This window comes from Cotesia glomerata, linkage group LG9 (genome assembly GCF_020080835.1).
Source record: "Cotesia glomerata isolate CgM1 linkage group LG9, MPM_Cglom_v2.3, whole genome shotgun sequence".
Lineage (NCBI taxonomy): Eukaryota > Metazoa > Arthropoda > Insecta > Hymenoptera > Braconidae > Cotesia > Cotesia glomerata.
In genome coordinates this window covers 5,962,477-5,986,320 of record NC_058166.1, presented here as the reverse complement: position 1 = coordinate 5,986,320, position 23,844 = coordinate 5,962,477, and the positions used below count along the sequence as shown (strand labels likewise).

Sequence of the window (23,844 nt, the reverse complement as noted above, 5' to 3'; positions counted from 1 at the left end):
AAAGTACCTCAATTTATACTAATGAAGCAGTCGAATCCTTTTCGATATCTGCCGCTGTTCAATTCACTGTCTCTATCTATTACCACAAACCCATATTTATTCCAACATGCCGAGCATAAATCTCTGAATGAGTTGTATGGCATGTCCGTATTGACGTGATCATCATAAATATGCTTCAGATTCATTTCATCTTGACGGAACAGCACGAGAAAGTTTGCATTATCTCTAATCATATGCTTAGGTATTCGTGTATAAGTTTGACAGAGATAGAAGCTATCAACATCCTTGTGCCGACCCATACAGAAAAAAGCTTTGATGTGATCCTGTTTTTCACAAGCAACATCGTCAAATATCATCAGGGAGTTAGGCTTAGCATCTTCAAGCTTGATTACAGCTTCATGTTCACTGAATGTGAAGAATCCAATACCATCAATCTGTTTAAGCAGTGTCTCCAAAAACTGATACTTTGGTTGGTTAAGAGACTTTGAGTAAAGATATATATTCTCAAACCTCAAACCGTTTGGATGTACAATAAGAGACAGCAGAGCATTCGTCTTTCCACAGTTTGATGGTCCGCAAAACACTGCACGGATACTGTTTGGAAGTAAAGCACCATGTCGTTTGAGTTTTTTTACACCGGTTCCTTGAACAATTTGATCAAAATTGATAACTGGCAACTGAGCTCTTGGTTTGTTGTCCATGACTGCTGATTAGATTCTGAACTCAAGGGGTATATATACAGGCTTATATAGATTAGCAAGTCAGTCTTTGATATGACATGTCTGAGAGCAGACGTGGTAAAGGATTGTTCAACAATATAATCAACAAGCTCCCACTTGAACTTCACATACCAGGTTATCAGTACTGTGGTCCGGGTACAAAGTTAGCCAAGAGGTTAGCTCGAGGTGATTCAGGTATAAATCCTTTGGACGCTGCGTGTAAGGAACACGATATAGCTTACTCAAAAAATCGTGAAAATTTGGAAGCCCGTCACGAGGCTGATAAAATTCTTGCTGAGAAAGCGTGGCAAAGATTTCAAGCGAGAGACGCTGCTATTGGTGAAAAAGCTGCTGCTTGGAGTGTAAATAAAATCATGAAATTAAAGAGACGTTTCGGTATGGGTCTTAAAAAAGAAAAACCTATTACTAAGCGTAAGACAATTGAAAGAAAAACAATGAAGCGTAAGACAGTTGTGAAAAGAAAGACAACCAAGCAAAAAACGACAAAGCGTAAGATAACCAAACGTAAGGTGACCAAAAGAAAGACAGCCAAGCGCAAGACTTCCAAGAAGAAAGATGTTGCTCTAAGACAGATTGTTGATGGAGCTAAAAAGTCTATGCAACCTGGTAGAGATCCAGTTAAAACAGCCCTTGAAGGTGCCCGCAAGGCTGTCAAGAAAGCTGGTGGGAAGAAAAATGTTCGATTGCCTCGTATTCTACCAGTTCCGTCAAAGATTGGAGGAGTACTTCCATTCTTGATTCCCCTGTCCGCAGGGTTATCAGCTGTTGGTGCTCTGACAGGTGGAGCTGCAGGTGTTGCAAAAGCTGTGAACGATGCTAGCGCAGCTAAAAATCAACTTGTAGAAAAGAAACGTCACAATTTGAAGATGGAGGAAATAGCTGTAGGTAGAGGATTATACCTTAAACCTTACCGCAATGGTATGGGACTTTATCTGAAACCATACCCAGAGGGAGCTGGTTGCAAGAAGTCAAAAAACCAGTAGAGCTACCACATCGAGCACTGACTAATATCGATTTATTAAAATATGCCAAGCTACTTAAAATTCCAAATTTTCGTGGAGTTTTCATGAGAAATGATTTACCAAAATCTGGACCGAAGATAAATGAATCAGCAATAATAAATTTGGATGATAAACTTGGACCTGGAACTCACTGGGTTGCATACAAGAAGAATCATAATCAAGTAATTTACTTTGACAGTTTTGGTAATCTACAACCCCCACAAGACTTGATGAAATATCTCGATGTTGGTAGCGTAACGTACAATCATAAAAGATATCAAAACTTTGATACAATCATATGTGGACATTTGTGCTTAAAATTCCTGGTTGGACAACTATAAATTGAAGTGACTCGGGACTATAAGCATCAGTCATGATAGAGTCATTCACCTTGACACTATCCGGAAACTCCTCCGTACTGGAGGCAAATTATTTTCCGCCGATTGAGCTATCACCAACAAAAAATTATGTACTTGGACTTGTTAAGCTCCTGACATTCAATTCAATACCAAATATCGATGTTGATGCTAATAAATTTTATGTGTCATCAAAAAGATCCAAGAGAAGTACAATCAAGAGATTTCAAGATATAACTATACCGACAGGGAGTTATGAAATTAAAGATCTTGAAACTTATATAAACAAGACATTACCAGAACTGAGTTTCACTTTAAAAGCAAACAACAATGAGTTGAAGAGTGAAATAAAATGTGATCAGTATATAAATTTTGAACCTGAAGATTCCATTGGACCATTACTTGGATTTACCAAACGTGTTCTTGAACCTAACACCTCATAAATCTGATTTACCAGTGAAAATATTAAAAATCAACTCTCTGAGAGTCGAGTGTAATATAACTACTGGATCATACATCAATGGTGAGAAGAATCATACAATCCATGAATTTTTCCCGAGGGTTCCAGCAGGATATAAAATAGTGGAAGTGCCAACAAACATCATTTACCTAACATTCGCCGTACGATCAATACACAACTTGAGGCTCCGCATTGTTGATCAAGACGGGAGAATAGTAAATTTCCGTGGTGAGACTATAACGATAAGACTGCATATAAAAAGTCTGTAATGGGTATCGTATATGAGACAAAGACTGGTAATGGGTATAAAAGGATTGCAGCATGCCCAAAGATCATCAGTCATCATCAAGCTCTGAAAGTATTAACACATCAGAACGCAGACTTCCTAAAAAGTCTAGGACTAAAATTACATGGAAAATTTATAAGATAAAAATAAGTTTTTGTTGTCTAGCTTGCGTAATACCATGGCGAAAATCTTAGATATAAAAAAATCAATTATTTTTGATGAGTCTATTGCACACTGTGAAGCTCATTCACACTTATCATACGCATCATCAACGTTCAACAACAGTGATGAAATCAGGATTGCTGTTCAACATCAAGATCTGTGCTTGCTCCCAAGCAAGAGCACATTACATTTTTATGGAAGAATGAGGAAAGCTGATGGTACTGCTGTAAGTGCTACTACAAAGATGATCAACATGGCTGTCTGTCATATGTTTGAAGAGATACGTTATGAGTTGAATGGTGTAGAAATTGACAGATGTAAGAATGTTGGCATTACCAGTGTTATGAAAGGATACGCTTCTTTGAGTCCGGGACAGCAAAATATTCTAGAAAATACTGGTTGGATTGTTAATGAAGATGATAACAAGTTGACCAATGCTAATGGTTACTTTGATGTCTCAGTACCGCTGAGTTTTATCCTAGGATTTGCTGAAGATTATCAACGAGTTATTGTGAATGCTAAGCATGAATTGATACTGATCAGATCAAATACTGATCAAAATGCTTATTTTGTTACCGTTGAGGATGAAAATGTTTCAATTACGATTCAAAAAATTGAGTGGATTGTACCATATATAACAATGTCTGACAAGCAAAAAATCGATGTGTTGAATTACAGAACCTCTGATCCAGCTATCCCAATCAGTTTTCGGACTTGGGAATTGTATGAGTATCCACTGCTACCAGCTACAACCAATCACATTTGGGCAATCAAAATAACAAATCAACTCGAGAAACCTCGTTTTGTCATCATTGGATTTCATCAACAGCAAGAAAAAATCAATCGAATCAAAATGCAAGCGAATTTGACCACTGTAACATAAGAGATATTAAGCTCATCTTGAACTCTCAGAGTTATCCATATGGAAATTTGAACCTCAACATTACGAATAATCAGTACGCCTTGATGTATGACATGTACACAAATTTTCAAAGTGCTTACTATGAAAAAGAAGCTGAACCACTATTGGCTAAGAAAGATTTAAAGGTTGTTGATCTGATAACTTCATACATGGTATCAGTAACATGATATTTACGGTGAGGTGCCATGATTGGGATTCCGTCAGCAGATTCCAGGTAGCAGATTTCAACACCAGATTTCAGTAGCAGATAGCAGGTTCCAGGGTAGCAGAATCACTATGGTACTTCACTGTAAACTCGTACTTCACACTATAAACTCGTACTTCACTGTATTGAAGTATGCCCGCGGCGCACTGCTTTTATAGCCAGGCAATGACGTCATCTATTGCGCAGTTAGAAAATTCTAGAATAGTATGAGTCATAATCTAAAAATAGAAACTGCGTATTTATTGAATATAACCTAAAACTCATAAGTTAAATGGCGGGAAACCATATACATAACTTAAAAATCATAAGTTAAATGGCGGGAAAAGATGAATATAACCTAAAAATCATAAGTTAAATAGTGGGGAAATTATAACCTATAAAAATTGTGATGACGTCATCAACTACGTAGTAGAAAGAGACTCGGACCTGTTGGATGACGCAATCTACTACACAGTTCAAAAATCTACCGCGTAGTTTGAAAAACCAATCAAATTATTAATTAAACAAGAAAAAATAATTAACCAATAAGATTATCGAGTGGTGGGGGTAAAATCCTGAGATCGAATTATAAAAGGTTGAGTTGACTTTGAGAATCATCATTCAGTCACTTCTCGTTGTCGAGAGCAGTAATAATGGAGATCATTCTGGACGTTCAAGGATTCAGAGGGCCTGATAATGGCTTCATGGTCAATGAATTGGCCTCGATAACAATTCAACATGATATTGATCATCTTGAAGAATTATCATACACACTATTCCAACCACCATATCACTGGAAGGTGTTCAGCCAACTATCAACGTCTGAATACCTGGCTGATCCGAAATTATCATGGCATCGGTTGGAACGCCGGAACAACTTCATATTACAAGCTCAAAGAAGTTCTTAATTATTTAACTAATAATAAAAAAATTATTTATGTAAAAGGTATCGAGAAAAAATTATGGATCCAAAATTTAATTGATTGTACCAATAAAATTGTAATCGACCTTGAAAATTTTAATTGTCCATCTTTGAAAAGCATGAAAATAAGTAATAACCATTTTTGTAATTATCATTATTGTTTATCTGATTTATGCGCTTTGGAAAATGTAAAAAATTTAAAAGATTGGTTTGTAAGCACCCAATAAATCTAAAATAAATGAATTATAGTTGTTATTATATCCTATTACAGTTAATTTAAAATAGAATTAATTATTGTTAGTCATTAAGTTCAAATAATTTCACAGCACTGTTGTTGGTAGTAGTACTCATCTACAGATAGCGTAAATGTATTTTATTTTGAATATTCAAATGATTTTACAATACTGTTACTAATAGTAATACTCATAAACATCTGTAGATAGCGTAAATGCTTTTTTATTTTTTAATTATGAAAATCAATAATCAGTTTTTATTTTTATATGCATTATTTTGATTTATTAATTATGTTTAAGTTAAAAGTTGTATTTTATAAGTCATTTGAAAATAAAAAGTGAGTATTGATTTTTAAAAATATATTGATAGAAGATTTTTGAATTTGACTATAGATGACACATCTGTCTTATATTAGTTTATTGAATAATATTTTTGAAATAATAATAATAATAATAATAATAATAATAATAATAATTATTATTATTATTATTATTATTATTATTATTATTATTATTATTATTTTCTAATATTTTGTTATTAATATTTTATTTTAATTTATTTATTATTAATTTTGTTTAAGTTAAAAGTTGTATATTATTTTATAAGTCATTTGAAAATAAAAAGTGAGTATCGATTTTTAGTAGATTTCATAGAAATCTAACTATTGCATTGGTCCTCATGACGGAACTTTTGAAAAATTTTGCTATATTTCGACTCAGCTCGTCAAGCGGATTCAGAAAATGCATATGGTTCAAAAGTTTATATATGTATGTATATATATATATATATATATATATATATATATATATATACGATATTATCGGCAGTGTCTCTTCTCTAACTCCCGTAATTCTATACGGATCTCAATAAAACGTAACATACTTATTCTTAGGACGATTTCCGAGGTTAAGTTCTAAGATGAGCCAAATCTGTCGATTAGTTTAAAAATGAGAGTAATTCAAAAATTTTCAAAAATCGCAAAAAATTTTCGCTTTTACCTTATTTCCATGTAATAACAATGGAAAGCGACATCCTATCGGATTTCAGTAAATTGCATTTGAAAGCTTGTTTAATAAGCTTCAATTTGTATACTGATTCATTTTTCCAAATTGAATAGTTCAGGAATAATAGCAATTCAAAAATTTTCAAAAATCGTAAAAATTTTCAATTTTTACGTATTTCCGTGCAATTACAATTGAACGCGATATCTTATCACAATTCTATAAAGAGCATCTGAAAGCTTATTAAATAAGCTTTAATTTGTGTACCTTATTATCAGTCTAGGCTAAAAATTAGCTACTTTTTCAGACAGATTTAATGAAATTTTTTAGTAGATTTCATAGAAATCTAACTATTGCATTGGTCCTCATGACGGAACTTAAGTATGAAATTAGCGGGAAGTTGTAGGGATAGCCTTTAGGGTTAACCGTATTCCTATTTTTTTTTCTTTACTTATAATTGAGTAATTTAAAATTACCTGGGTAAAATTATTGTCGTTAACTGAATTCGTAAAAAACGAATTCATAATTTTTAAGACTATTTTGTTGTAAATGCCGAATTTACTGGAAGTCGACGAGTAAATAATAAAATAAAAATTTATTGCTACCAAAATATAGAAAACAAACCAAAGATTCGAACAGTCTCCTGAAAACCCTCGAGTCTCCTGCTTCAGTGACGTTTAAACCAAAAGCAGGAATCTATATCTAGGTTAAAACCGACAAGGATTTCATAGAAATAAATAACTATTGTATTTGTCCTCATGGCACAGCTTTTGAAAATTTTTACAATATTGTGAATCAGCTCGATGAACTGAGCCAGAAAATATACACATGCATATACATTTATATAAGAATTAATTTTATTTATTTATCTAAATTAAAATTTTTTAATTAATATCATGATTATGATTAAAATGATATAGGTCCAAAATAAAAAATTATTTAATTAAATTATGTTAAGTTTAACAACTATATTCACATTGACTTGATATTACTAACTTCACGATCATTAAGATATATCTATATACTAATAGATATTGAAAATTATTTTTGAAATTAATTGAAAATTTATTTTTAATTGAAAAAATGGTTAAAATCAATTTTAATGAAAGTCACGAACTCAGACTGTTTGAAGACGGCGAAGAATCAAAGTAAGTCGTAAAGTTCATCGTTTTTTTTTATTATTGAATGCAGAGACACAATAAAATAATCATTATTAATTTTGATGTGTAAATATTCTGAATAGCTTATAAAAAAAAATGATATTTAATTATTAATTTTTCTTTATGCAGTTTTGCTGGTTTTATCACAACAATCGTGGGTATTCAGTGGGTAGAATTTGAGTATCGCTTTATATTTTTAATATCTGAAGGAAAAATTATAAGATATACTATTTACGTGGATATTGCATGTAAAAATATAATCAATCATATTCATTTGCACCAATTAATTACGATAAAAAAATCGATAGCAAGAATTGGTGTTTTAGATCCATTTGCAAATGATTCTATTGTTCATGAATTTCGATTTGAAGTAAACCATACATCACAAGTAAATATTATACCTTTCACATTGAGTAATGATCATTTTACTTCATTACCAAATTTACAAATTGAAATAGATTCTGAAAGTGAAGATGAATTGATAAGGTAATAACATTTTTCTTTATAATTCATTTACCATTTACATTAAAATTGAATAAAATATTAAAAAAGTTGATAAAAAACATGAATTGAATAAACAAATATATAGTAAATAAATAAAAAAACATAATTAAAGAAAAAATAATTGATTAAAAAAGATGAAAGAAAAAACCACGAGAAAAATAAAAAAAGATAGATTTTTCTTTTAGGAAATAATTCACAGAAATTATTGGAAGCAAAAAATATAAAAATGTCTAGCGAGATGTGTAACACAACTTTTTTAGGTTCACAAAATTATATCAAAACAATACAGAATTGATTATTATAAGCTATATGTAATTACTAATAACTTGTTAAAATATCTAGTAGATCCACAGAAAAAAATATTTCTTGACTGGAGAATAAAATTCTTGGCTCAAGTAAATTTTCGGGTGCCCAAAGGAAGACCGAAGTTGTCTTGGCCGAAGTAAAAATTTTTCTTGAAATTCTATTCTTGGTGGAAGTAATTTTTCTTAATTCAAATTATCATAAATACTTGATACAATAAATTTTTATATTGGATCAAGATTTTTAGATACTTTAGGGAAGCAGCGCCACCTACTTCAGCTGAGAAAAAAATTTTCTCACCTTGAGAAAATTTTTCTCTTGAATATTTGATACCCATTTTAGATTATTTTAGCACCCAATTATACATATTGAATGAAAGAAAATGGTTCAATATTATTTGATCTTCCCATTTAACATGTTCGTCAATAAAAATATTAATGAAAATTTATTATCAAGACATTTAATTTTTTGGAGCAAGAGAAAAATTTTCTCCAGACAAGAAAATTTACTTCTGTCAAGAACTTAATTTTTTGGAGCAAGAGAAAAATTTTCTCAAAACAAGAAAACATTCTTGATTTGAATAAATTGACTTGGATCAAGATACGTATTTCTTGAAGCAAGAGAATTAATTTTGTTGAGATAAGTGAAATTTCTTGTGTCAAAAAAAAATTTTTTTTTCGCCCAAGAAAATAATTAGCAAGAAAAATATTTTCTTGGTTCAAGTGAACCATTCTTTCTGTGTCTGTTTATACTCGTACATGTACTTTATACTCTTCTATTTTGTATTTTTGCCATTCGGCGATTGCTTTGGCATTTAAATTGAATAAATAAATAACAACTATGTAACATAATTGTTATAATAATTGTAATGAAAATAAATTTAATTCATTAAAATATAAAAATTTAAATAAATGAAATCTACTTCCATTTCGGCTGCCGAATGGCCTTTTTTAAAATATATCGATAGAAGATTTTTGGATTTGACTATAGATGGCGCATCTGTCTTATATTAGTTTATTAAATAATAATAATAATATTGAAATAAAGATAAATAATAATTATTATTAATATTTGATTAATTTTATAATAAAAATCTAATTATTTTAAGTATATAACTGGAAAAATTTTTTTAATATTTTTGAATCGGCTACTTTCACGCGCCAAATGAGCCCTCAAAGTAGAATTTTCAGTGATTAAATTTTAATCGAAAAAAATGATGAATTTCGATGAAATTTCGGATTCAAGGATAATAAAAAATTATTATCATATTCATCCAAAAATTTTTTCATGACAATATTTAAGTATAGACATTTTTGTTAACATCAAAAAATGTCAACTCGCCGGCTGTGCATAGTGTGTGTCCAATGGAAGAACCGATTAGCATCATGCGTTTTTGGCCTGATAGCTGCTATTGGTGGATTGTGGGGACAGTCTGACGCCAGAGGAAAAAAGAATTTTTTAAGAAGATAGAGATCTTGGGAGGGTTAGTATTTATACAAAATCAGCTTGGTAAGTAGTGCGTCGTAAATAAATTGTTTTGCAATATTCTAATAATTTCAAGTGATTTACAATTAATAATAATATTTCAATATAACAAATAAAAAAAAATTTTTAAATATTAATATTATCAAAGCATAGTGTTAGATTAATAATGTATAAGTATTTATGAAATTTCATTTCCATTAAATAATAGCAACTTTTATAACAAAAGCAATAATATTTTTTCTAATTTCAAATTAATATTTTTTAATTTTAAATCATTATTTTTAAAATTTAATTAAAAATTTTAAATCATTATTTTAATTTTAAATCATTATTTTTTTTAGTTTAATTTTAAATCATTATTTTTCATTTAAATTCAATTTTAAATTATTATTATTTAAATTTTAAATCATTATTTTTTAAATTTTGATTTTAAATCAGTATTTTTTTAATTTAATTTTAATTTTGAATTATTATTTTTTTAATTTTAATTTTAAATCAGTGTTTTTTTAATTTTAATTTTAAATTAATATTTTTAAAATTTTAATTTTGATTTTAAATCAGTATTTTTTTTAATTTAATTTAATTTAAAATTATTTTAAAATTTTTAATTTTCCTATAGTATTTCATGAAGATGGGTAACATACTGGGATATGAGATAATAATTCCCATTCAGTGGACCCAATTTGGATCCTGATGAACTCTGGACTTCAATAACAGAAGAGCTCGGATTACTGATTCTGGGTGGTGAGGAATTCCATGGTGCGATTATTACAATCAATGACTTGCCTACAATCTTAACTATTAATTCAAAAGAATTTAATTGGTGGTTTAAAATACCGGGTGATTCGGCTCCATCACCTTTCGGCTACCGCTTCTCAGGGAATTTGCTGCAGTTAATGTATCCAGAAATGCATATCGAATATATTAATCACCTTCAAGTTCAAAAGTTACCAGCACCAGGTAAAGTATAAATTGTTTATTATTATTATTATTATTATTATTATTATTATTATTTCAATGTAATTAGATATTAATTAATACTTATTTATCATAGTTTACCAATCGATGGGACAAGAGCTATTCTACAGCGTCTTCGTTCCAAGACAATGGTTGGAATACAGAAGCGTCAGCATGCTGGAAAACATTCTGTGCCAACAATTGAATCCAATCTTAAGCAGTGATAATGCTGAACTTGAAGACGCTACAATCATTATTGATAATATCAGAACATCGATCTTCATCAGTCACCGATGTCTTGTATGGACGTTTATGAGAGATGGCGATGATTCGGTAAATGAGTTGCACTATATACGCGTTAATAATTAGATAAGCAGCTTATTTTTACGTTTAGTCAATCATCATACTCAAAAACGAGTAATGATAGAATTAATCAACAGAGTAATGAATATTGTTGATGATGAAGGGTTTGAGGATATGGATGATATCTAGCTTACCATTTTTTATTATAAATTTTAATACAAAGTTTTTTAGTACAAAGTTACCAATTAAGATTTTAGAAAAAATTTTTTATATGATTATAAAAATATGTTGTTAATAAGTAACCTTAAGTAAAAGTTTTTACGTTTTTGATAATATTATGTTCTTCTATGATTATAATTTTAATAAGTTAATTAAGAATTTTAGTTCAATTTACATGTTATTAAGATTGTTTTTAATATTTCAAAATAATAAAAATTTTTAAATGATTATAAAAGATAAATTAATAATAATAAGTTAATAAGTAAACTTAATTAAGGCTTTTACATTTGAATAATTACTGAAAGAGCGGAAAAGCGGGGATCAGGTTTAGGTCTGGATATCTCAATTAAAACGCGTAAATTATTATCAAAAATAACACTAGGAATTTATTTACATTAAATACACTCAATATTTAATATGTTTAATAGCGGATTGTTAAGATAAAAGCGGATTTGTAAATTACAGCGTGGTTTGCAAAGCGAAGCCGGTTGACACGTGGTTGAACACTTTGCCGGCACTGAAAAAGCGGTGAAATAAATGCACTGTTAACACAAATTACCTATAACAAACTAAAGCGAATTATTAGCGGTTAATTTAAGCAGTTTAAATTATAAAATTAGCGAAATGCGGTTTATTAACAAAAAGCGAAAGTAAAGAAATACTAATGGCGACTTGATGCAGCGAAAGCGTAGAAGCGAAAGATAATAACAATAGTCCGTCTTCTTCCTCGTTGAGTTGGGGAAGAAGGCTATTGCGCATGTCTAGTGGGAGCGATCAGCCAATAAAGCGGTCGATTCATGGCGTGATCGAGAGGCTGATTTTCTATTGGCGGTTCGATTTTTGCGGGAACTAGCGGTGGACAGGTGCGTCTCTTGAATTTGGGAGTCCCCCAGGAGTGAGTTAATCGCTACTGGGCCTTGTTCACCGAACATTCTCCCCCGGGTTGGCGGCTGCGTCGACAAGATCATCTTCTTCATGCGTTAGCGGCAGGACACAGAGCTTTGTAATTGGACGTACCAGCTCTGTGTTAACTGTCTTAACAGTTACTACACGGATTTGTCCATCTTCACCTGGATGGACAGCAATTACTTTGGCTAATGGCCACTTGGTTGGCGGGAGATCCTCAGTGGTGATCAGTACAACTGAACCCACCTTGATCTGGTTGCGTCGATGATGCCACTTTGAAATAGCCTGGTAGCGGTGGATGCAGTCCTGGTAGTAGCGTTTCCAGAAATGTTGAACCATTTGCTGGACTTGTTCCCAGTGCGAGAGCCGAGCAGGTTGTAAATCTGTCAGCGATGGCTCTGGGATAGCGGTCAGTGACTGTCCGATTAAGAAGTGACCTGGAGTCAGTACAACCAGGTCAGCAGGATCTTTATTCAGCGGTGTGAGCGGTCTGGAATTCAATATAGCTTCAATTTGAGCCAGTAGCGTTGAATATTGCTCAAGCGTCAACAGCGAGTCTCCGATTGTTCTTCGAAGGTGAAATTTGATAGATTTCACAGTGGCTTCCCATTTTCCTCCAAAATGTGGAGCTCCAGGCGGATTGAATTTCCAGTTCGTGCCATCTTGAGCAATCAAGGTTGATAATTCTCGTAATGTGCGGGATCCTGCAGCGAATAGTCGTTTCAGCTCTTTATCTGCTCCTACAAAATTGGTTCCACAGTCTGAATATAGCGTGTGGCAGATACCTCGGCGACTAGTGAAGCGGCGATAAGCGGCGATGAAAGCGGCAGCGGTGTAGTCAGTTACTAGCTCTAAATGTACAGCTGAACTGAACATGCATACAAAGACTGCAATCCAGCCTTTGTATGTTTTTGCTCCACGTCCTTGAAACGTTTTCAGCGTGATAGGTCCAGCGTAGTCGAGTCCTGTATGCAAGAAGGCTCGGGTTGGCTGTACTCGTGCGGCGGGTAGTTGACCCATCAACTGTTGAGCGCGTTCTCCACGGTGTCTCGTGCAGATAACGCAGCGTAAAATAAATGATCTGACTGGAACACGTCCTCCAATGATCCAGACACTCTTGCGTAAGTCAGCGAGCGTAAGCTGAGTACCTCCGTGAAGCGTTTTGCGGTGCGAATCATCAATCAAAATTGATGTAAGCGGTGATTGTCGCGGTAGAATCGCTGGATGCCTCTCTTCTGGGTCCAGCAATGCGTTTTTCAAGCGGCCACCGACCCTCAGGACCCCCTGATGGTCGATGAACGGAGTCAGCTTAGTGATGCTGTTATTTTTAGGCAGACCATCACCATCTTGTAGCGTGTGAATCTCTCTAGCGAAGTATTGTCCTTGAGTGAACTTAATCAAGGTCAATTTAGCGCGCTCCAGGTCTGATGGAGTAAGCGGGTAGGCCAGCGAAAATTGTGGAACTCTTTTAAAGCGGTCGATGGCACGATGCCAGATGCTAAGCTTCCGTAGCAGTGGAAACAGCTGCGTGTAATGCGACAGTAATTGTTGGAGCAGGCAATTTTCTGCTTTCCAAGTTACTAGTGTCAGACCTTGGCGTTCTTCTCGATGCGTTGCGTTGTCGGTTGGAGGCTCCAGAGTGGGCCAAGAGGATTTTGGTTCATGAAGCCAAGTTGGTCCATGCCACCAGAGAGCGTGTTGTTTCAGTTTTAGCGTAGGTATACCTCTTGGCGGGGTTTTGTTTTCCTGGAATAAATTTCCAGGAGACATCTCGAAGCGTTTCTTGGATTTTTCCCACTCTATTGCGGACGAATGTCTTCCAGCGGATTGCTGGACTTTTAATCCATGCGAGAGTCACGGCGGAGTCAGTCCAAAGATTGATCCTGACATTTTCAAGCGACTGAACTTCTTTAACATGAAGTATCAGTTGTGTTAGCAACCATGCGGCAGATAATTCCAAGCGTGGGATTGTCATGGTCTTCAGCGGTGCTACTTGCGTTTTTGAACACAGAAGTGAGACCTTTGTGTTCCCATCAGCGTCAGTGACTCTCAAATAAACAGCGGCAGCCATAGCGTTTTGCGAAGCGTCTGAGAACCCGTGCAATTCCATAGTTGCTCCAGGTGCTATATTATTCCAGCGTGGAATGCGGATGGATTCGATGTTTCGAAGATCCTCGCGGTATCCAGTCCATTTGTGAATGAGTGATGGTGACAATTGTTCATCCCATGACACTCTATCTAGCCACAGATCTTGCATAAAGATCTTGGCTTTGACGACTATTGGTGCGAGAAGTCCTAGCGGGTCATACAGTTTAGCGATTTCAGACAAAATAGCTCTCTTTGTCTTAGGCGTCTCTGGCGGTAGCGTGTACTTGAACTGGAGAGCGTCAGTGCGTGAATTCCAGTACATGCCCAGGACTTTCACTGGTGCATCACTGATTTCTTTAAGTGGTGTATCCAGCTGCTTTTCTGGAGCGACTTCAGCGAGTAACCGTGGGCTATTGCTAGCCCATTTGGCAAGCGGGAAGCAGCCTGCTGCACACAGAGCTTTTGTTTGTACTGCAGCCTTGATAGCGTCTTCTTCGTTGTCTGCTCCACCGTAGATGTCATCTACGTAGCGTGTTTTCAACATTGGAGCAACAGCTAGCGGAAAGCGGTGTCCTTCATCCTTTACTAGTTGGATAAGCACACGTACTGCGTCAAAAGGTGCACTAGCGGTTCCGTATGTGACTGTCTTGAGACAGTAAGCGTCTATTAATTCATTCTCATCTATCCAGAGAATGCACTGAAGCGGCCAATCAAGCGAGTCGACCTCAATCTGTCTGAACATCTTGGTGATGTCAGTAGCGAATAGAATCCTGCTGCAACGGATTCTCAACATCACATCAAAAATGTCAATTTGCGTTTTGGGTCCTGCGTGGAGAATGTCGTTCAATGAAATTCCTGTAGATGTTGCACAGGAACCATTGAACACTGTGCGGAGCTTCGTAGTGGCACTATCAAGCTTCAATACCCCATGGTGAGGCAAGAAGTAAGCGTTTGCGGGCAATTCGTTGACTGGTACTCGTACCATGTGTCCTAGTTGAATGTATTCTGCCATGAATGCACGATACATGTCAGAATATTCTCTTTCTCGTGACAAGCGAGTTATTAATCTGCGGAGTGACCCCATAGCTGCGTTGATAGAGTCACCAAGTTGACTCTCAAGGGCCTTAAACGGTAATCTCACTACGTAGCGTCCATCAGGCTGTCGATAATGCGTTTGACGAAAGTGAATTTCACATTCGTCTTCTTCAGCGGTGTTGAGCGGTGAATTTCCTGATGGAACTTCTTCCTGTTCCCAAAACTTAGCGATTGCGTCTTGTAATTCAGTATCTACTGACGCATGTATGGCTGCGTGTGATGTTGAAGCGTGTTTAGCGGTGACAGCTCCATAGACAATCCAACCAAGCGTGGCGGATTGTGCAATAGGAGCATTGCGAGGTCCTCGTTGAATCTCTGCGTTCATGATCTGTGCGGCTGGTGATGCACCTAGAATAATATCTACAGGGCGTGGCTGTAGATACTGCGGGTCAGCGAGCTTGAGATTCTCAAGATGCAGCCATTTCGGATCAGCGATCACGAACGATGGAAGATCTACCGTCAGTGTTGGTAGAATATGCATGCTGACATGCATTGATGCGGTCGTACACAGCGAACGAAGCTCAATTGTGCTCACACCTAGTGAGTTTCCTGCGGAGACATTGCCAATGCCCTTGAGCATGACCATGTCACGCTGTAGCGGTTGTCCAAGCTTCTTGAAGAGCGACTGTCTCATAAATGAGAGCTCTGAACCTTGATCAATCAACACTCTGGCGGTGATTGGATTACCATGATGTGGGCGGACCTGGACTAAAGCGGTAGCTAGCAATACTTGAGCGGAAAGCGGATCTGAAATAACCAACAGTTAATGTTGAATTATAAGCGGTCTAATGGAACGGTTAGTTACCTTGTGCGTTGTCTGCAAGTGTCTGTGATGCAGATTTAGGCGGTGTATCTCGATGGATGGAAGTATGATGACGTTGACTGCACTTCCTGCATCCTTGAGCGGTCTATCAATCAGCGACGCGATGCGGGCCCAAGCAATTGTAACACAGGCGGTATTTTTCGACTATGTCGATTCGTTCCTCCAAAGTAGCGGCCTTAAAGATTGGACAGAACAACATGTAATGTTCGTCAGGGCACAGCGGGCAATTTCTCCTGGGCTTTCCTTTGTATTGAATAGCGGTGTAAGAGGATGTTGTCTTCTGAGGTTTATTACTGCGTGAGCCTCCGGATTTATGACCTTCAGATTGCTTCTTGGGTTCCGAAGCGGGTTCCAAGTTCTCCCAAGCCCTGACTTTGGACTTTAAAAACTCGTGGAGCTGAACGTAAGTCGGCATGTTATCAGTAAGACCCAGGCTGGTCTCCCAATCTTCTCTAACGGCGGGCGGCAAGCGGCGTAGCGTCAGGTGTATGATTATCAGGTCCCAGTGATCTACTGGAGCTCCTTGGGCCTTGATGGAATCCAGAGCCTTTTGGTTAGATAGTAACAAGGAATCCAATTTAGCGGCTGATCTAGCGGGAACAGACTCACCAACCAGCAGGTCTTCAAGATGTGATGATACAACGCGGCGAGGATTGGAATAGCGGCTTTTCAAAAGGTTCCATGCGGGCTCAAATGACTCATCAGTGAATGACATGTTTCCAATAAGCCGGTGTGCTTCATCTTTGGTGAATGTCTTCAAATAATGCATCTTCTGGCTGTTTTTCAGAAGTGCATTGTCAATAACAATATCAGAGAAGAGCTGACTAAATGATCCCCAGCGCTTAAAGTCTCCAGAGAAGCTCTGGAGCTTAATTTTTGGGAGTCCAGTACCCGATGAGCCTCCCATGAAGGCAGTGCTGTGCATAGCCAGGTTTTGTTGTGTTTGTGCGGCTTCTCTGGCATCAATCTCCTGCTTAATGACGTCTTTGCGGGTGGCTATGCGGGTCTCCAAGATTGCATAGGTGGCGTGAGCGTTTGTATAATGATTCCCGACGTGGTACTCGTGTTCAAGTACTTCCGGGTACGTCTCAAAGATCAGCGAGTTCAAATTAGTGATGTCCAGCCAAATCTTGGAGCTTTGTGTTGCCACTGACTCAATAGCGGTGATCGTAAGCGAGTTAAGCTCCTCATTAGTTAAGCGATCCACCATGGCATACAAAGCATCCAGGTACTGCTTTTGCATAGCAATAGCAGTTTCAAACTGCATTGCGGTGTTTAATGTAGGACCGAGATCGAGTTTTCAGTCAATTAAAGCGGAAAGTTCAGCGTACCGGTGTACGAATGACTACCACGAGCAGCACCCGATGTGCTCTGCGATGCTCCTGACACTCGACCTTTCCTAGCGGTATTACACTTCACTTAACACAGCACAATTTTTAGCGGTATGATTAATTAATTTAATTGAGATAGAGCCAGCCTGATCCGGCTCGAGGGACCAATGAATAATTACTGAAAGAGCGGAAAAGCGGGAATCAGGTTTAGGTCTGGATATCTCAATTAAAACGCGTAAATTATTATCAAAAATAACACTAGGAATTTATTTACATTAAATACACTCAATATTTAATATGTTTAATAGCGGATTGTTAAGATAAAAGCGGATTTGTAAATTACAGCGTGGTTTGCAAAGCGAAGCCGGTTGACACGTGGTTGAACACTTTGCCGGCACTGAAAAAGCGGTGAAATAAATGCACTGTTAACACAAATTACCTATAACAAACTAAAGCGAATTATTAGCGGTTAATTTAAGCAGTTTAAATTATAAAATTAGCGAAATGCGGTTTATTAACAAAAAGCGAAAGTAAAGAAATACTAATGGCGACTTGATGCAGCGAAAGCGTAGAAGCGAAAGATAATAACAATAGTCCGTCTTCTTCCTCGTTGAGTTGGGGAAGAAGGCTATTGCGCATGTCTAGTGGGAGCGATCAGCCAATAAAGCGGTCGATTCATGGCGTGATCGAGAGGCTGATTTTCTATTGGCGGTTCGATTTTTGCGGGAACTAGCGGTGGACAGGTGCGTCTCTTGAATTTGGGAGTCCCCCAGGAGTGAGTTAATCGCTACTGGGCCTTGTTCACCGAAAAACATTTTAATAACATTGTGTTCTGTTATGATTATAAATTCAAAGTAAATATTGATAAAAGATGATTTTAATATGTTAATGTGAACTTAATTGAGATTTTCTAGATTTCAAAATAATAAAAAATTTGAAAAACTACTTTGTGTTATTTTATTGCTATATTAATAATTTGAAGTTGATTAAGGGTGTAGAAAGTTTAGAAATCTACAACTTTTAAAGGACATATATATGAAGTTTGAGACGCGCCAGTCTCGGGTTAGTGGTTGAGGGGTGGGAGTTGCAGTCCAACAACAACAGCATACTGTTACCGTTGGAAAACACCTTCCACTACTCTCCTAAAGGTGGCGCAGTAAAAGGTCGCGGTGGAGAAGGTTGTTTGAACCATTCACATTCCCGCGCTAAGAATATACTAATATCAGATGGCTCTGGTGCAAGACGCACGAAATTCAAACTATCATAAAGATGAGTAACTTAAAAAATTAAGTTTTAGTATAACTTATGAAATTTGAATTATAAATATTGATCTTAAATTTAAAATGAGGGATTATAAATAAAAACAATAATTATTTATATTGAAATACAATATTTTATTGATTAAATAATTCCACTGGTCATTTTTACATCAAGACTAGAATTAATAAATTCAAATTTATTATATTTTCCACCATGGAAACGCAGAAAGAGATAGTTTAAATCTATTAATTCATTCAAACTCTTCATGAAGTTATCATCTTTTAGATGTTGAATAGTTCTAGATGGTAGATAAATGTTAAATTCATCGTTTATATTGACAACAATCCTAGTCCCATACTGAGTTGTAATAGCTTTGATACCGTTAATCTTATATTCTCGATTAAACTCCAACTCGATCATTTTTTTAACAGGAAGAACCCCAGTAAGACAATTAACCTCATTTATCTTGGTAAGATCCATGATTGATAGCTGTAAAAATTTTTTAATTAATTAAAGTGATTGATCGATTGATTAAATGATCCTTTATTCAATTTATATTTTAATTAGACAGTAAATGAATACTTACAATTAGTAATACTGATAGGTAGAAGATGTATATCACCAAGAACTTGTACTTCACTATTGCCTACCATCAAACTGGTACTTCACTGGAGACGTGTACTTCGTTTTATGAAGTACGCTCTCGGCAAGCTGCTTATATAGGCAGAAAATACTGCGCAGTTACCCCCACTCCTCTACCTCAAAACCGGTTTGATGACGTCATCTAATGCGCAGTAAGAAAATTCTAGAACAGAATGAGTCATCTACTGCGCAGTTAGGAATAGAACAAAGAAAACTACGCAGTTACGTGACCTTGAACAGGTTCAAACCTATCCGATGACGTCATCTACTACGCAGTTAGAAAATTCTAGAATGGTATGAGTCATCTGATTCGTGGAATTTTCCCCCCACCCTTTCACAAAACAAGTCTAAACCTGTCTGATGACGTCATCTACTACGCAGTTAGAAAATTCTAGAACAGAATGAGTCATCTATTACGCAGTTAGAAAAAGAACAAAGAGAACTACTGTAACAGGGTAAATTACCCTTAATCGATAAGTCGCCAGAGATAACTTTTCGACTAGCATTTGAGCGCATCGATCTTCGGGCCTAGAGAGAGAGCAGGAGGGGGTATTTTTGGGGTCGTTATATAGACGAGCCATGCGTGGTGTCCGGAGAAGTAGTAAAGTGTTGGAACGAGTAACATCAAGAAGTCCAAAGAAAGAAGCAAGTATCAACCATAGAGTTTCTTCAACCAAATTTACACCAGGTATTGGACTTTGGTAATGATAAGCCTTGGGGCTATATACCCGGCTCATCAAACACACTACTTTTTATTTTATTTATTCAAGTTTGGATAATTCAATTGCTTAATAATTTTGCTTAATAATAATTAATTATTTTAATCAATTTAATTTGTTAGCTTGTGAACAATTTCTCCTGGGGATTTTACACCCGAGGAATGTTCTAGACCTCCTGGGTTTAGGTCGTGAGTATCTAAATTGTTAATTCAGCTGTTTAATAATTATTAACATCTTAAGATTAGCTAAATTAAATTCATCTTTTGATTAATCAAATTTAATTAATTTCTGAACATCGAGAATTATTCCAATCAGCAACTCACGACTGGTCAAGCTTCGGTACCCGAGGTCGAGCCTAATACGCTGTAACGAACAACGGAGTCCATTTTGAGCGCGCAAATTCCTTGAGAATTTTGTGACGCAGTAAATTTACAATATTAACAACTGGACTATTATTATAAATTATCACAATTGAATTATCATTTATTAATATTATTTGTTACAAAAAAGTATTATTTAATTAATATAATTTATTGAGAATCGGCTACTGAGTTTCGACGCAATTGAGATCGAATTAACCGTGGATAATTTTTCGTGAATTTATTTTATATTGAGACAAATTGTTTTATTAATTATTTATAAATCGAAAGTTCCACGTGGTCATTAATACATTGAACTATCGAAGACTAAAATTATTATTTTATTGGAATTATTCATAAAAACTATTTCTCAGTGTGGATTACGTCCGAGTAAAAATTTAGTTAATTTTATAAAGAATGTTCTTCGAAAGAATTTAAGTTAATGCACAGAGTTAAGTTCGTGTTAAATTTGGAATAAAAGAAACGTCGGTTTTAAGCCGGAAATTTTGAGAAGTAAATTTATTAATCGTGAGGATAATTCATGAGTTTTATTGTAAGCTAATGACTGAACAATTTTAGTGAAAATTAACGTTGTAAATTTTGGAGTTAATTTTGTAAAATTTTAATTAGTCAAAAGTAAAGTAGAGTCAGTGTGTGTGGAGAAGAGTGGGTTGTAAGTGGGTGAGTGCTACCAGCGTTCCTTCGCATACGATTAGTCTCTTTGTGAGGTGTTTCGCTGGCGTAGAAGCCGTTGTATAGACGCCAAGTGGGGTACAGCGGTAGTAAGGTAGAAACCACAGTATAGTCGCTCCATAAGAGGGTACTGTGGGATTAAGTAAATTTTTTTGTAAGCTCGCGGGAAGACATCGGTCTACGTTTAGTCACTGGGTCGACTACTTTCGTGAGCCGAATTAGAAGCCGTTGTATAGACGCCAAGTGGGTTACAGCGGTAGTAAGGTAGCAACCACAGTATAGTCGCTCCATAAGAGGGTACTGTGGGATTAAGTAAATTTTTTTGTAAGCTCACGGGAGGACATCGGTCTACGTTTAGTCACTGGGTCGACTACTTTCGTGAGCCGAGTTAACGAGCCTTTGCATACGATTAGTCTCTTTGCGGGGTGACAAAGCGGTAGCGTGGAGTTGAGGAGAGTAGTAATAAGTTGTAACATTAAGTGAGTTAGTTGTAAGTGAGTGTGTGTACGTGCAAGCGCACGAGTTGTTAAATTCTTTTGTTAATAAATTTTGGTACCGTTGTTAAATAAAAATTTATTCATTTTCAGAACCACCTTCCCCCAACTCTCTCTTCCTTATAGATTAATAGAATCAGCTCTGGTATCCGGTTCCAGGAACCGAGAAAATAATCCTGGTGGCGCCCTGGTAAATCTTAGAGTCAATTGTTGAATATGTCGTTGTTAAATTTTACTAAGGGCCAAATGAGCGGGAATTAAAATACCCGTTACACTACACAGTAACTGCGCAGTAAGAAAATTCCAGAACAGAATGAGTCATCTACTACGCAGTTAGGAATAGAACAAAGAGAACTACGCAGTTACCGTGACCTTGAACAGGTTCAGACCTGTCGGATGATGTCATCTACTACACAGTTACAAGTAATGCAAGCTGCCACCAGATGGCGCTGCGTAAAATCCTTCTCGCAAGTAGTTGTCATAACTTCATTTTGAATATATACAACATGGATACATCATACTCCAAATACGAAATCCTGATCTATTGATCTGTTATGGCCGAGCCGAAGGCGGGTTAATAGTTAAGGATGCTTTTTTCTAACCTCAAAATGTTGAACTCAAAATCAAAATGGTGGAAATCAGACTCAAAATGGTGGATTTCAGACTCAAAATGGTGGATTTCAGATAGCAGATGGCGGATAGCAGCCACCAGATAGCAGCCACCAGATGGCGGATTTCAGATAGCAGATGGCGGATAGCAGCCACCAGATGGCGGATTCAAAATGGCGGACAGCAGCCACCAGATGGTGAATTCAAAATGGCGGGAAAATGGTGAATAGATTTAAAAAATGGCGGGAAAATGGTGGATAGTAAGATTCAAAATGGCCGCAGAATTCACCACCAGCGCCACCTACAACCTCCACCATATCCACGTCGGTAAAAACAGGTCGGTAAAACAGGTCAACCATATATACGGTCGGTAACTTAGCATGGGCACGAACCCACAAATCTGTTTTATCGACTGAGTAGCACCTCCCTGTTTACCTACTTTTGTAGCAGCTAATTTTGGGATATTACCTTTTCTTACACAATTCCAACATGAATCACAAATAAATTCTGAATCTTTCCAATGATAAGTGTGATTATCCATATTTTTTTTAGAAATTATTTCTCTTTTATAAACAGTCAGTTTATTAATGCAATCATATAACTTGCGGATACAGCAAGTGCAAACCTCAGGAGTTTTACATTGTTTCATTAGAACTTTATGATATAAAGCAGCGGATTTATTACCACTCAGATTGTTTTAACGTATTATTTAGATAGTTTTCTCTATGACTCAATAAATTGTTCAATCGCTTTTTACACTTTGCTTCTTCCTCAAGCTGACGTAATTTTGGGCCCGATACAGGATCGATTCGAGTTTTTTTATTGCATGAAATATTATTATCATTTATAATTTTTCGTTTCAATGGATTTTGACGAATAGATTTTTAAATTTTTATCCTTTTCACGCTCTTTTTTACGATAATATTTATCTTTGCGCTCCTGAGACATTCGCCTTTGATTATTTTCATTCACTTTTTTACGATAGTTGGCATCCTTCAATAACTCACTAACTCTCTGTAAATCAGCTGAGTTTTCTTTTGATCGATACTCATCATTTTCACGTAGCTGTGACTTGTAATACTGATTGGCAATTTTTTTTGTCAACTTATTACTAGATTGAAAACTATATGAATGACTTTTTTTGTATTTAACTTCAGACAAACAAAATGTTTCATCTTCACGAAATTTGGATATTCGTTCTTTATTTTGACTAAGTTCTAAACGATGATAAGCTAAATTTTTACGAATTTTTTTCATTGACGTACATTTAGATTTCCGACGATTTTCTAAAAATTTTTTTTTTAATTTAGGCATTTTTGAATAAATTATTATATTATTTTCTTATTTCTTAACAAGTTACAGTAATTAAGATCCAATAAAAAATAAAAATTTAAAAAGAAATCGACAAAATAATAGTGATCTAATAATCTTGGAGAGGGATACCAATAGACAAAAAAAATGAGACGCAAAATTTTAATCAAGTATTATATTTTATTGTTAACTTACTATAAAGATCCTTATGAACAAAAGAAAAAAAAATTGTTATGTGCATTATAATTCACACTACTAATATCAATTTGAAAAACTGTGGGTAATCAAAGTATTCGAATGATGCACACCAAGTAC

The 23,844-nt window shown here is 35.5% G+C and overlaps 2 protein-coding genes and 2 long non-coding RNA genes across 4 annotated transcripts; all 4 read right to left on the bottom strand.

Moving 5' to 3' along the window:
- Positions 1–12,120: 12,120 nt before the first annotated feature.
- On the bottom strand, positions 12,121–16,191 carry LOC123271749. Its single transcript, XM_044738145.1, has 3 exons — positions 16,094–16,191; positions 13,904–16,035; positions 12,121–13,851 (listed from the first exon to the last, which is right to left on the bottom strand). The coding sequence occupies exons 2-3, from the start codon at positions 15,920–15,922 to the stop codon at positions 12,121–12,123; spliced, it is 3,750 nt and encodes a 1,249-aa protein (XP_044594080.1). The 5' UTR covers positions 15,923–16,035; positions 16,094–16,191.
- Positions 16,192–16,199: 8 nt separating this feature from the next.
- LOC123271748 lies at positions 16,200–17,378 on the bottom strand. The gene has a single exon (XM_044738144.1). The coding sequence runs from the start codon at positions 17,376–17,378 to the stop codon at positions 16,200–16,202; it is 1,179 nt and encodes a 392-aa protein (XP_044594079.1).
- A 1,434-nt stretch (positions 17,379–18,812) lies between these two features.
- On the bottom strand, positions 18,813–19,381 carry LOC123271797. The gene is made up of 2 exons (XR_006510959.1): positions 19,289–19,381; positions 18,813–19,191 (listed from the first exon to the last, which is right to left on the bottom strand). It is a non-coding gene; the product is annotated as an uncharacterized LOC123271797 (long non-coding RNA).
- A 29-nt stretch (positions 19,382–19,410) lies between these two features.
- LOC123271623 lies at positions 19,411–22,002 on the bottom strand. Its single transcript, XR_006510925.1, has 3 exons — positions 21,976–22,002; positions 19,698–19,789; positions 19,411–19,592 (listed from the first exon to the last, which is right to left on the bottom strand). It is a non-coding gene; the product is annotated as an uncharacterized LOC123271623 (long non-coding RNA).
- Between the last annotated feature and the right edge of the window lie 1,842 nt (positions 22,003–23,844).